Genomic DNA, 13,747 nt, shown 5'->3' with positions numbered 1-13,747 from the left:
GAAAAGTTCTTTTGGGCATCATTGAAGCTCTCAAGGCTTCAATGATGCCCAAAAGATGGAGTGGTCCTATTCTTTTTTGTATTGGTGCCGGGAACCCACGGATGTCGTAAAATGCGACTATGGAATAGTCCTTAGTCACATTTTACGACATCCGTGGGAAAGAAGTGCCGTGTGGTTCCCGCTTAGTTAGTTCCCGCTGTGCTTAGATATAAATTTGGGATTCTTCTTTTAGGCGATGGGCTAGCAACCTGTCACTATTCGAATATAAATGCTATCACTAAGCCAAACAGTTGAGCGTGGCCTATCAGTCTTTTTAAGACTGGTGGCCAAATCTACACCGCTAGGGATATAGACGTGATTACTTCTTTGTTAAAGAGGAATAATGTATGTGTGTTAATTCTAACAATTCATCTCACCTTGCCACATCATTGTCGAATAAATGAATAATATTGAAAATTTCAGTTCACAAATATCTCTGAAGCCGAGGTTAATGAATAATTATTATTTACTGTTACAATTACTTTCTTAATTAAGAATTTGTGTACGTTTTAATTTGGCTTGAAATTAAAAAGTATTGGTTAATTAACATTTTCATTCATTAATATAGTCACGTCTATATCCCTTGCGTAGTAGACAGAGCTAACAGTCTAGCAAAGACTAAAAGCCACATTTAGCTGTATAGCTTATTGATGGAAGTGAGATTCAAATAGCGACAGGATGCTGGCCCATCGTCTAAAAGAAGCATCCCAAATCTATTAGCCTATCCCTTAGCCGACTTTCACGACATCCATTAGAAAGAGATGGAGTGGTCCTATTCTCAAGTGCCATAAACCACACGACAATTTAAATTATAAACACAATAAAGAAAAAATCTACACTAAGTTTTACTGTTTTATTATAGGTACATATGTATTGACAACTTAATATTCTAAAAAAAAACTATATTATAAAAAAACGTGGATGTCGTAAAAGGCGACTAAGGGATAGGCTTATAAACTTGGGATTCTTCTTTTAGGCGATGGGCTAGTGTTCAATTTAGGGATCACAATTTTAAAAGAGTAATGCAACCTCATTGGTTTAATAATAGTAATGGCGGGTAATAGACGCTATAATAGATGTAAAAAAAAAGAAAAGAAAAAATAAAATTGTTTTTTGATTGCATAATTATTAGAGGTATTAAAATATTCGAGTTCACTCATTTTAGATCATAGTTTATTTATAAATCAATGTAATAAAATGCATTAAGTTCAAATTACAGTGAAAGTTAAGAATCCAAAGTCTATTTGTATCACAAAATAAGGATACCGTATTTCAGCAGTGCAATAAACAGTTAGCAACATGTCACTATTTGAATCTCAATTGCAGCAGCTGGTATACACTATGTTTTTCTTCGCTCGTATACCAGCATTTCAGATAGCTGGTCAGTCTACCCCGTAAAGGATAAAAACGTGTGTATGTATGTACATTAATAAGGATTAAACAAGGTTTGTTTGCACATGACCTCTGTGGCGCAGCGGTAGTACGCTTGTCTGTGTCACCGGAGGTCCCGGGTTCGAATCCCGGCTAGAGCATGATGAGAAAATAACTTTTTCTAATCTCTTATTATCTATATAATAATTATAGTCGGCTAACATAACCTCTAAATTATTTCAATGCTCAAAGACTCTATGCCTTGTAATCAGTATGATTATGTGGTCTATGGTTTGAGAAAGTGGCGAGTAATTTCCTTACTTTCACTGTACGGTTGGTTTCACGGAGATTATCTATACTAATATTATAAATCTGATGAGTTTGTTTGTTTGTTAATTTGAACGCGCTAATCTCAGGAACTACTGGTTCAAATTGAAAAATTATTTTTGCGTTGAATAGACCATTTATCGAGGAAGGCTTTAGGCTATATAACATCACGCTGCAACTATAAGGAGCAAAGGAATAATGGAAAATGTGGGAAAAAAACGGGGAAAGTTATTTATTCTTGAGGGCTCAATGATGCCCAAAATAAATATTCCACGCGGACAAAGTCGCGGGCACAGCTAGTTAATAATAAATATATAAGTACGGGACAAATTACACAGATTGAGTTAGCCTCGAAGTAAGTCCGAGACTTGTGCTACGGGATACTAACTTAACGATACCATATTTTATAATAAATGCTTATATAGATAAACATCCAAGACCCAGGCCAATCGGAAAAATCTCTTTCCTCATCATGCCCTGACCGGGATTCGAACCCAGGACCTCCGGTGTCACAGACAAGCGTACTACCGCTGCGCCACAGAGGAGATTATAACGTTGAAGGATTCATGATTGAGACATAATTCAATGAATAAATGAAACATTTATTTGAACAACTCGACGGACTAGCTAGCTACTCTCTAGCCCATCGCCTAAAAAAAGGATGCCAAATTATAAGCCTAACCCTTAGTCGCCTTTTACGACATCCATGGGAGAGAGATGGAGTAGTCCTATTCTTTTTTCTATTGGTGCCAGGAACCACACGGCACCTAGTGAATAAAGCTTTTATCTATCTGTCTAAGGGCTTATAAAAAAGATGATTTCCCATCATGATCTGAATCGATCGAACCCAGAACCTTTTAAATCAGAGACGAGAATCCGACAACTTCGCCATATACATAAGTATCCTAAAAACAAACGGTCAAATTGAGAACCTCGTCCTCTTTCGAAGTCGGTTAGGAAAGGTTCTTACCCAATGTAACAAAGAGTTAATAAATCCCCTTTGAGAAGAACATTTCGGAGATTAAACCAAACAGATTAACACATATCACCTTGTGGGTGGCATTGATAGAGTTAATATAGGTCGCGCGGTGGTTAAAGAACGCTCGGAAAAAATAGTGGGGGCAAACGGCGCATGTGTACATTCGCGCTCAAAAATGCTAAGGGAAATGTTTTTATTTATTTATTTAATACTAGCTGTTGTCCCGCAACTTCGCCCGCGTGATTTTCCAAAAAAAGTAGCCTATGTTTTAACTCGGTTATTTAACTATGTACATCCATATCTTATAATATACTTATAATGTTAGTATGGATTTTGTGCCTTATAAATACTTATAATCCCTACTTATATTATAAATGCGAAAATGTGTATGTGTGTATGCATGTTCAGTTTTCACACTTAACCTGACCTGGCTGAACCAATTTTGATGAAATTTGACATAGTTATATTCAACCGTGGACGGACATAGGGTAGGGGCGACTTGTACTGTTTGAGAATTGATATATTATTTTAAGTTGTCGCGTACAAATACGATAAAACAATTTGTGCGCAACAGTACCCAAGAGACACGGGACGCGCGAACTCAACGCGGGAAGTAAAGAGTGACTAATCCACCAATACGTGTCGCCGTCGGCGCACACCCGCCCCCCCTCTCTCCTCGTCGCACCTAATAGACCTAAAAATTGATCACTGCGCATGCCCCTTCTACTTTTGCCGAGCGTTCTTAAACCACCGCGCGACCTATAATGGTCATACGAAGTGCAAAGTTCAATTCTGGTAAACATTAAAAAATTCCATTATACGTACCTTGAAAACTAGTAGTAATATAGCTCTATATATAAAAATCAAGATGAATAAAAATAGATTTATTTGAATTAAATTATAATTATTTTGAGGAGAGAATATTTTATTTATAGACGATGCGCTGGCAACTGTCACTATTTGAATCTCAATTCTATCATTAAGCCAAACAGCCGAACGTGGTCTATCAGCCTTGTCAAGATTGTTGGCTCTGTCTACCTCGCGAGGGATAAAGACGTACTTTATGTATGTATGATATTTTGATATCAATGTCACTTAATTTAAAATTATTTAAATATGTTTATTGTTTGATTACAAAAAAGGAAAAAAGATTTATATTGAATTAAAATAATGTAATTTATCATCATCACAAATGTTAATGATGGTTACGTCTTCTGCTCTATGGAGAAGAGCCCGGGGATCGCTTGTGTAATGGAGTTAATTTGTGGATACTTTTGTTCGAAAAATTTAAAATATCTAAATAGACGTCAGTAACAATAAATAAATTTATCGAATAATATTTTTTGTGACTACCCACTAAATGAAAAAAAAAGGTTTGGAATTAAAAAAAATAGTAGTAAAATCGTAAAAAGAAATAACATATAACTGGCAAGGAAAAACCGCCAGTATACATAGATATATATTTGTTTCATAGTTTTAATACAAGTTGCGACCTACTTGTAAGGTTAATTTAAAAAAATAAACACTAAACGGAAAATATTGTCAATGTCAAGCCGTAAACAATAAAATGCATCTGTAGATAATTATTACTCATCTGAAAAATCCTTGCCGGCCAGTTACATCAAATAAAAAAAAAAACAATTTTTTTAAAAAAAAAAATGATACACTTACCTTGTGATTTCGCCAACAGATAAAAAATCCAAAATGAAGGAATATCACTTGAAAATACACAGTCACTTCACAAAACACTCACTTCACGATCACTTCTCAATGATAACTAGTTTAAACTGAGTAAATTGAGGCTTTTGCAGTCGGCCGAAGGCCTTGGTACAGTTATATACATATAAATTATGGTTTAACAGATAGTTTTCCCGTTATCTTATGGAAAATTTAAAACATGAATGTGAATTAACCAAAAATATATATGGAAACAAAATTTAAAAAAATGTGATTCTATTTTTGAAAGGGATTCATAAAATGATTGGTACATTGTAATTTTGTGTTTTTTTTTATAACCGCGGGCAAAACCTACCTAGTATGTTACATCATAATATAATTATTATTACTAGAATTGCCCGGGAGTTGCTCCCTTGAACATAGCAATTTACTCGTCGAGATCTAGTCTATCTCTGTGTCAAAATTCATCAAAAAAGTTTCATTTTCTACAAAAAAAAAAATACTTTATGTTCAACTGTGTTTATACTAGTGAATGTTTATACTCTTATATATATATTTAATTATAATTAAAGACTTTTGGCTCTGTCTACCCCGTATGGGATACATACATAAAGTCACGTTGATATCCCTTGCGGGGTAGACAGAAACAACAAAAGTCTTGAAAATACTGAAAGGCCACGTTCAACTGTATATATCAATTATGGAATTGAGATTCAAATAGTGACAGATTGATATATTCACGTTGTATTTCGTATGAATATGTCTATGTTTGTATGTATAAATGTAGAAGTGCCGATTTTATACAATACTAGAGGCCGCCCGCGACTTCGTCCGCGAGAAATCATTCCCGCGGGGCCTCCGAGATAAAAAGTAGCCTATATGTTATTCTAGGTCTTCAGCTACCTACATATCAAATTTCATTGTAAACGGTTCAGTAGTTTTTTCGTGAAAGAGTAACAAATATCCATACTGACATCCTGATATACTTACAAACTTTCGCATTTATAATATTAGTAAGGTACGAGTGTATTTTATGTGCACAACTGTACTTCTCCGAATTATAACGGTGCACATTCTGACCGCGATCAACTCACAAAATCTTAATTGATGTGCCGCGTCCGACATTATTCCAAAAATAGTTACATCTATAAATAACTTAGTATTTTTATGTAGCGGTGAAAGGTTCTATTAAAAAGTAACTAGTTTTATTTATTTATTTTTTAATTTAGTAAAGCGTGGTAAAGTATTATCAAGGTGCTATGTACATAAGTGTTCTGTGTCTAAAAAGAATATATCGTTTTATTTTTTCAGCCTTAAAAGTTATACAAAAAATAGTTTTATAAAATCAACATTTCCAATGATGTTAAGTAAGTAAATGCTTTATTATTCACTAAAGGTAATAAATAAGGTATAACAATACTCATGAAAATTACTTACCTTACATATGAAAATGGCGTTTGGTATAGGAGGAACAAAAAGTCTAATATTTTTTAATCTTATATATAAAATTCTCGTGTCACAATGTTCGTTCCCGTACTGCGAAACGGCTTGACCGATTCACATGAAATTTTGTGAGCATATTGAGTAGGTCTAAGAATCGGCCAACATTTATTTTTCATGCCCCTTAATGATAAGGGTTGTCCACCCTTAACATATTATTTTAACTTGAATTTACTTAAAAAATATTTTTATGGCAAAACAACGTTTGCCGAGACAACTAGTTTTAATATAAAAAGGAGAAGCTCTTTAGAAAGGGCAGGGAGTAAAGTAAAACTTCAAAATAATTCGCTAAAACATTACTCGTTTATTTCTTAAAAATACCGATTTGTGGACACATCATGTCAAACGTTATTATAAATAGGCACTAAATGTCTACAATCTATACTAAGTCTAATTTTATACTACAAGTCTGGAATATAATTTGAAAGAGAAATTAATATCAGGCCTTCAAAATAAATCTATGGAAATATTAATATTATTATTATATTTACTTAATAATTGGGATATATAAATTGCCAGGAGATTGTTTTTGAAAATTATATCTTTTTTTGTTTTATATAAAATAACGGGTCGACCAGCACAGTAAATAAAATTAAATTAATTGCCTATTTAAGTTTTTTTTTAGTATTTCTGACACGAAATTAAATCGGGCAAAATATACGATTTGACATATTTGTATAAATGAGATTCTAAAATAATATTTATGACAATTTGTCATAAGAAATAAAAATAAATTGAGCACTAGGAAAAAAACAGATGAAATACATGAATTTTACATCCAAGATTTTATATAAACTAAATTGTAAAAAGCAATTTATATCAAAAAAGCGAAATTTTAATGAATTTTTAATGAAAATTTAGTACTGCATAAAATAAAATCTAAATTATTGATTTATTAAACTCACATGAAACTACAATATGGCAAGATATATTGTTATATTCTATTTATTAATATTAAGTGATAACTAATGATAAATTTTATCAATAAGACATCTAATTGTGATGCAACATCCAGGTATTATTTACTAAGCTTACTCTAAAAACTTTTTACAATTTTCATTCGAAACTTATGTCAAATAAATAATTTAATGAATACTGCCAAAATAATACATAACAGAATTAAACAACGAAATAAAAAAAAAATATTAAATGAAAATTTTGCAATATTTTGACACCAAATTATTGGTAATTATACAATTGCTAATAATTAAAATTAAAAATAATTATTGCTATCAAAGTGTGTACAAAAATATTGTGATTTAACAATTTCTTGTTCTAAAATCAAATTAAAAAATAAAAATAGGTTATATTATATTTAATCTTATTATTACAGAAAAATGACCATTCATTAAAGCCAATAAAATACCAAAAGATTGTGTAATTAATTTAGATAAATTTAAATTATTCAGAAGAATCTTACATGCTAATTAAGTACTGGCATGGAATGTCTACGAAACCAAAAATAAAATAAAAATATATAACATTCTAATAAATTCTACCATTAATTTCAAATACTATGGCTAAACTTCCTTATATTTTGCAACGTTAAAACTAACCCTGTTATTTCTACTGTCATATCTCATATATGGCCTTACCAAAAAAAAACAGGTAGAAAAAAATCATTAAAAAATTATAATTGAGTATTACACTTATATATAATTTATAATAATCTACTTTTAAATTAAAAAAATAAAGCTGTCAAATACGTAAATAAAACATTTTACAAATTTTAATATACTTAAAATTTTTTTGACACTAATCTATTAAAAATGAGATACTTAATTGGATATTAAAATTACTGCTAATTTTAATTAATTCCGTGTATTTGTATAATAATTTTAGACTTATTTATCATAACATACCTACCACCATCAAAATAAAAAATTTCAATTCCTGCTTATGTATTTAAATATTTGTTAATTATTTAGATAAACTGTTGTTTCTATTAATAATCTCTTAGACTTCAAAAATCTAATGTAATTAAAATTGTATTTTCATTGTTGTATGTATAGAAAAAAAATTATAAATAATTAAAAATGAGATTCTGGAGAGTAAATATTTTTGAAATTCAAAACTTATGTAGGACATTTCAATATCATTTAATAATTTTCAAATACAAAACAAAATAAAAAAAATAAAGAAATATTAAAATAAAACTATATTTTTTTTTTTTTTAAATAATATAAATTACCTTTTTAAAATTCCCAAAGGTATCATTTAATCAAAAAGCTGATTCAACTAGATTACTGCGACATATACATATAGAGGTACAATTAAAGGACGGAGATATATAAATTAATTGCACTTTTGGAATGTTATAATATTATATACTTTTATAATTATACTAATAAAAGATGTCGCCATAATAGCACGTCGTCTAATTCGTAGGCCAAATGATCGTAGGAAAATAGTTTTAGACTAGTTATAGAATTTATGATATATTTTTCGATAACTATGTATGAACTCTAAAAATCTGAAAAATTGTGTCGTGTCCGTGGCCTTCGTCTTTTCGAGATTCTTGGCTCTGTCTACCCAATAAGGGATAAAGACGTGATTTTTAATGTGTGTATAATTCTTACTTCTTAGTATGGATAAAATTTTAGACGATAGATAGGCTAACAGCGCGTTACAGTAAGCCATACAGATTAATGTGGTCTTTATTCGAGCCTTGTGACTATTAGCTCTGTCTACCCCGTAAGTAACGGACAAAAATCATACACACATATAGGAAACCGTAAACCGCCTTATTTTTGAAGGCGATTACAAAATATATATTGTTGGATATTAATAAACGAATGTGTATGACATATCGATTTTTTTATGAGTCGAATTAACATATCGATTCACGGAATTCGGGATATCGTCTAATATTATACCGATTGCTATGAAACGATAAGATTATGTAATCGATTTTAATTTTGGCAGTCCCTATACAATCGAATGTTGTATTCCAGATAATTTATCTTGTCCTTCGGGGTTAAACTGCAAATATCCTGGAACAAGGTAATAGAAAAATATTAAAAATACTTACGACTAAGGGATAGGCTTATAAACTAAGGATCCTTCCTATAGGCTAACAACCTGTCACTATTTGAATCTCAATTCTATTGTTAAGCCAAACAGCTAAACGTGGCTTATCAGTCTTTTCTAGACTGTAGGCTCCGTCTACCCCTCAAGTGATACAGACGCGACAATATGTATGTATGACTACAAAAAGACCTAGACGAACGTATCTTGATCAAATTAAGGACTGCTGGTAAAAGGCATGAAGAGAGTTATGAATGTGGAAGAAGCGAAGGAAGTATGCAGAGATCGTGGCAAGTGGAAAGAGTTAGTCTTTGCCTCCCCCTCCGGGAGAGAGGCGTGATTTTATGTATGTACTAGCGACCCGCCCCGGCTTCGCACGGGTGCAAAATTCGGAAAAAATTATACATAAAAACCTTCCTCTTGAATCACTCTACCTGTTACAAAAAACCGCATCAAAATCCGTTGCGTAATTTTAAAGATTTAAGCATACAGACAAACAGACTAAAATAGCGACTTTGTTTTATACTATGTAGTGATTATACACGCTTCACTAGCGCCGTGTGGTTGAAACATGTTGAAACATGTCCCGAAACATGTGTACATGGCTAGGAAAAAAAGGAACTCACATCAATATGCACCACGGCGGTCCTAATCCTCATGACGCTGTCCACGTTACAATCGGCATGTAACGGCATTTTCGCAGACCACTTATCCGCAGTCAGCACCAACTTACGGCAGTTCGCGTCGTGGTTGCAGTCGTGAAAGTCGCACCTTTGGAAGTGGTTGTGTTTCGTTGACCTGTGTATATGATAACAAAAAAAAGGGAGGTATTAACATAATACATACACATACATACATACATAAAATCACGCCTCTTTCCCGGAGGGGTAGGCAGAGACTACCTCTTTCCACTTGCCACGATCCCTGCATACTTCCTTTGCTTCATCCATATTCATAACTCTCTTCATGCAAGCTCGGCGGTTTCGGGTACTTTTGACCATACACACATACATATAAATAAATAAATATAGATACGGGACTAATTACACAGATTGAGTTAGCCTCAAAGTAAGTTCGAGATTTGTGTTACGAGATATTAACTCAACGATACTATATTTTATAATAAATACTTAGATAGATAAACATCCAAGATCCAGACCAATCAGAGAAAGTTTGTTTCTCATCACGCCCTGACCGGGATTCGAACCCGGGACCTCCGGTGTCACAGACAAGCGTATTACCGCTGCGCCACATAGGCCACAGAGTCACGACTATGTATACCCTGCAGGGTAGACAGAGTTAACAGTCTTGAAAAACTGAAAAACCACGTTCAGATGTTAGTCTTTTCAGGATTATTGGCTCTGTCTTACCCGCAAGGGATATAGACGTGATTACATGTGTATGCGCAGGATGAGATGAGATTTTCATACGAAGCGACTTCCGTCTGACACAATAGTGGGACAGTCAGCCGCCATTACGTTATAGATGCGTCATAGATTATCTAATTGTCTGTCACTCACACACGCGTTCAATGCCGCCATTACGATGCTTCATATTTTTTCAAGCTACACTATCACTGCCTTATTTTCTAAGTTTATGCACGTTTGTAAGTTTATTTATTTGTTTGTTTTACTTAATTTACTACTTACTGAACCAATCATCTTGAAAATTTTGCGTGCATATGTCTTTAAAGTCGACGATAGGCTTATAAACTTGGAATTCTTTTTTTAAGGCTATGGGCTAGCAACCTGTCACTATTTGAATGTCAATTCTATCATTAAGCCAAATAGCTGAACGTGGCCATTCAGTCTTTTCAAGACTATTGGCTCTGTCTACCCCGCAAAGGATATAGACGTAACCATATGTAGGTATGTAGTTTTCACTTCACGTGTTACTACATACTAAACCAATCTTCTTAAAAAAAATTGCGTACTTTTAAAAGTGCCGTGTGGTTCCCGGCACCAATACAAAAAAGAATAGGACCACTCCATCTCTTTCCCATGGGTGTCGTTAAAGGCAACTAAGGGATTGGGTTATAAACTTGGAATTCATTGACTGTTGGCTCTGTCTACCCCGCAAGGGATATAGACTTGACTTTATATATGTATTTAGAAGTATGGAGAAGGAGACAGGGTATATATTCTTAATAAATTCTAAAACGCAGCCACGGATTTCTTTGATTTACATTGAAAAAAAAAACTATCCTGTATTTAAAGTAAAGATCAAATTACATACAAAATATATGAAAATTCATGTTAAATAGATACTACATACATACATACATAAAATCACGCCTCTTTCCCAGAGGGGTAGGCAGAGACTACCTCTTTCCACTTGCCACGATCTCTGCATACTTCCTATATATAGATATAGATAGTACCTGAATATAATATCGATGTTCTTATGGTTCAGACAGTGAGACAAGATGACTGTGTAGTTATATATGTGGGAGACACCGGGGCAGACCTCCTCTGTGAACAGGGATGCGTTGGTGATGGACTGGCTCGATATGCCGACACTGACTTCGTCGCATTCTGAAATTGTTATTAATTTTAATCTCTCTCTCTATCTCTCTCTCTCTCTCTCTCTCTCTCTCTCTATCTCTCTCTCTCTCCCTCCCTCTCTTTCCCTCTTTCTCTACGTGTTCCCGGTTGCGCCCTCCACAGGAGTGTTTCGGGGCCCGGGGTCTGCCAACATTATCTATTATTTTAAAATAATGTTCAACATACATACGTACAATCACGTCTTTATCCTTTGCAAAAGTCTTGAAATGAATGTAAAAGTTAATTAAGGATAGAGTCAATAAACTTGGGATTCTTCTTTTAGGCGATGAGCTAGCAACCTGTCAATATTTGAATCTCAATTCTATCATTAAGCCAAACAGCTGAACGTGGCCTATCATTTTTTTCAATACTGTTGGCTCTGTCTTCCCCTTATAGTATAAATAAGTTAAAGTCGCTCTCAGTTTTACTTAAATTATGCCAATGGCTATTTTAACGGCTAGAAGAACTCAAATTGCAATAAATTATTATATAAACTGAACATAAATTACTGGAGAGAGGTGTGAGCTTTTACTGAAAAAATTTAAACAAGAGACCAAAAAAAATTAACATACCTGATTCACTCAAATTCATTTCTTCAGACGAGCCCTTCAACACAGCCTGGCTCGTCTGTCTCGAAACCCTTTTCACCCCAAAACTCACTCCCCTCTTCATCCTGCCCTCAGTCACATTCTGTTTCGATTCTAGAAGATTCGATTCAGCTATTATTTCATCATGCAATTGTGCTTTCAACGCTTCATCTATTTTTAATGTTTCAGAGTTATTTTTCTCAGGCGTATCTGGTATGTTGGGTAATTTCTCTTTGAATGGTTCAATAGGTTTGGCGAATGTCTCATTGTCCTTTTCAGATTTCGTCCTGTCAGCTTCTTGGGTCTCGTAAGTTTGTGGCGCGTCTATACCGCATGACGTCTGTGAACGAAATTAAATTTAATTCGTGAATTTAATTAGCATTCATACTTCTGAACCACTGGTCACAAATTAGATGTTTATCTATTTAAAGGTAATTATTTATTATAAAATATAATATTTTATACGTACAAGAAACATCTTTTTAGCATATTATAATCAAAGATTTATCAAATCATAATTACTAATGGGTGTTAAAACATGAGTATATTGTATCTTACCATTAAACTTTCAATCCACCTTGAAATATGTTTAAAGTCCTATCAATGCAGCATTAAAGGAAAATAAATAAAATATTATTCATTAATTTTGTTTGACAAAAAGAAATACAATCAAAATTAATATTAAGTAAATCAGATATTATTATGATAATAACATGATTGGCTTAACGCATTGCGCAATCGCTTCCAGGTAAAAATAAACATGTTTTTTTTGCATAAACAATCGTTGGACATAATGTTTTTCAGCATAATCATATTATAATGTTTTTGCTAGGTTCATGTTTTTGAATATAATATTATGTGTGTCTGTGATAGCAATTAAATTATTTATCTATCTATATATAAATATTTGTCTAAATTATATCTGCTTTATAGTCCATCACAATATGGTTTGTGTGTGTCTGTGCGGAGATGTTTGTGTGTGTGTGTGTCTGTGCGGAACTGTTTGTGTGTGTGTGTGTGTGTGTGTGTGTGTGTGTGTGTGTGTGTGTGTGTGTGTGTGTGTGTGTGTGTGTGTGTGTGTGAAGTCATTACCTGGCAATCAGGGTCCAGCTCATTGATGTTAGGGTAGGCGCATCCAGCGCCGATGACGTCAGACGTGCGTGACGATACGAGGGGCGGTTCTAACGGCGCTTGGGAGGTTTGCTCGATATCTAAAAAATATTTACATATATCAGACATATAATCACGTCTATATCCCTTGCGGGGTGGACAGAGCCAACAGTCTCGAAAAGACTGATATGCCACGTTCAGCTGTTTGGCTTATAACGATAGAATTGAGAGTCAAATAGTGACAGGTTGCTAGCCCATCGCCTTAATGGAGAATTCCAAGTTATTAAGTCTATCCCATACTGACTTTTACGACATCCATGGGAAAGTGATGGAGTGGTCCTATTCTTTTTTCTATTGGTGCCGGAAACCACACTTTTTAATTGTGTGCCTATGTGTTATTATGAGTCTTCAACTACCCACATAACAAATATCATCGTAATCGGTTTAATAGTTATTGCGTGAAAAAGTAACAAACATCCATACTGATATCCTGATATACTCACAAACTTTCGCATTTATAACATTAGTAGGATAAGCATGCATACATACATACATACAAACTTTTGCAGTTAAAATATTGATAAGAG

At 33.4% G+C, this 13,747-nt stretch overlaps 2 protein-coding genes across 2 annotated transcripts in view; both read right to left on the bottom strand.

Annotated features, from left to right (window-relative positions):
• LOC106143145 (putative fatty acyl-CoA reductase CG8306) overlaps positions 1–4,491 on the bottom strand; it is a 96,626-nt gene extending 92,135 nt beyond the window's left edge. Inside the window, exon 1 of the mRNA XM_060952964.1 lies at positions 4,388–4,491. The gene's annotated coding sequence lies outside the window, so the exon portion shown is untranslated. The remainder of the gene's footprint in view (positions 1–4,387) is intronic.
• Positions 4,492–8,803: 4,312 nt separating this feature from the next.
• The window catches only part of LOC106143034 (uncharacterized), a 48,497-nt gene continuing 43,553 nt past the window's right edge, over positions 8,804–13,747 (bottom strand). Inside the window, exons 16-20 of the mRNA XM_060952893.1 lie at positions 13,143–13,261; positions 12,036–12,390; positions 11,301–11,454; positions 9,547–9,718; positions 8,804–8,886 (exon numbers count right to left, since the gene is read on the bottom strand). Coding sequence (XP_060808876.1) covers positions 8,806–8,886; positions 9,547–9,718; positions 11,301–11,454; positions 12,036–12,390; positions 13,143–13,261 — 881 coding nt within the window. The 3' untranslated portion in view covers positions 8,804–8,805. The remainder of the gene's footprint in view (positions 8,887–9,546; positions 9,719–11,300; positions 11,455–12,035; positions 12,391–13,142; positions 13,262–13,747) is intronic.

Source organism: Amyelois transitella, chromosome 30 (assembly GCF_032362555.1).
Source record: "Amyelois transitella isolate CPQ chromosome 30, ilAmyTran1.1, whole genome shotgun sequence".
Lineage (NCBI taxonomy): Eukaryota > Metazoa > Arthropoda > Insecta > Lepidoptera > Pyralidae > Amyelois > Amyelois transitella.
This window is presented reverse-complemented; position numbering and strand designations above follow the sequence as displayed.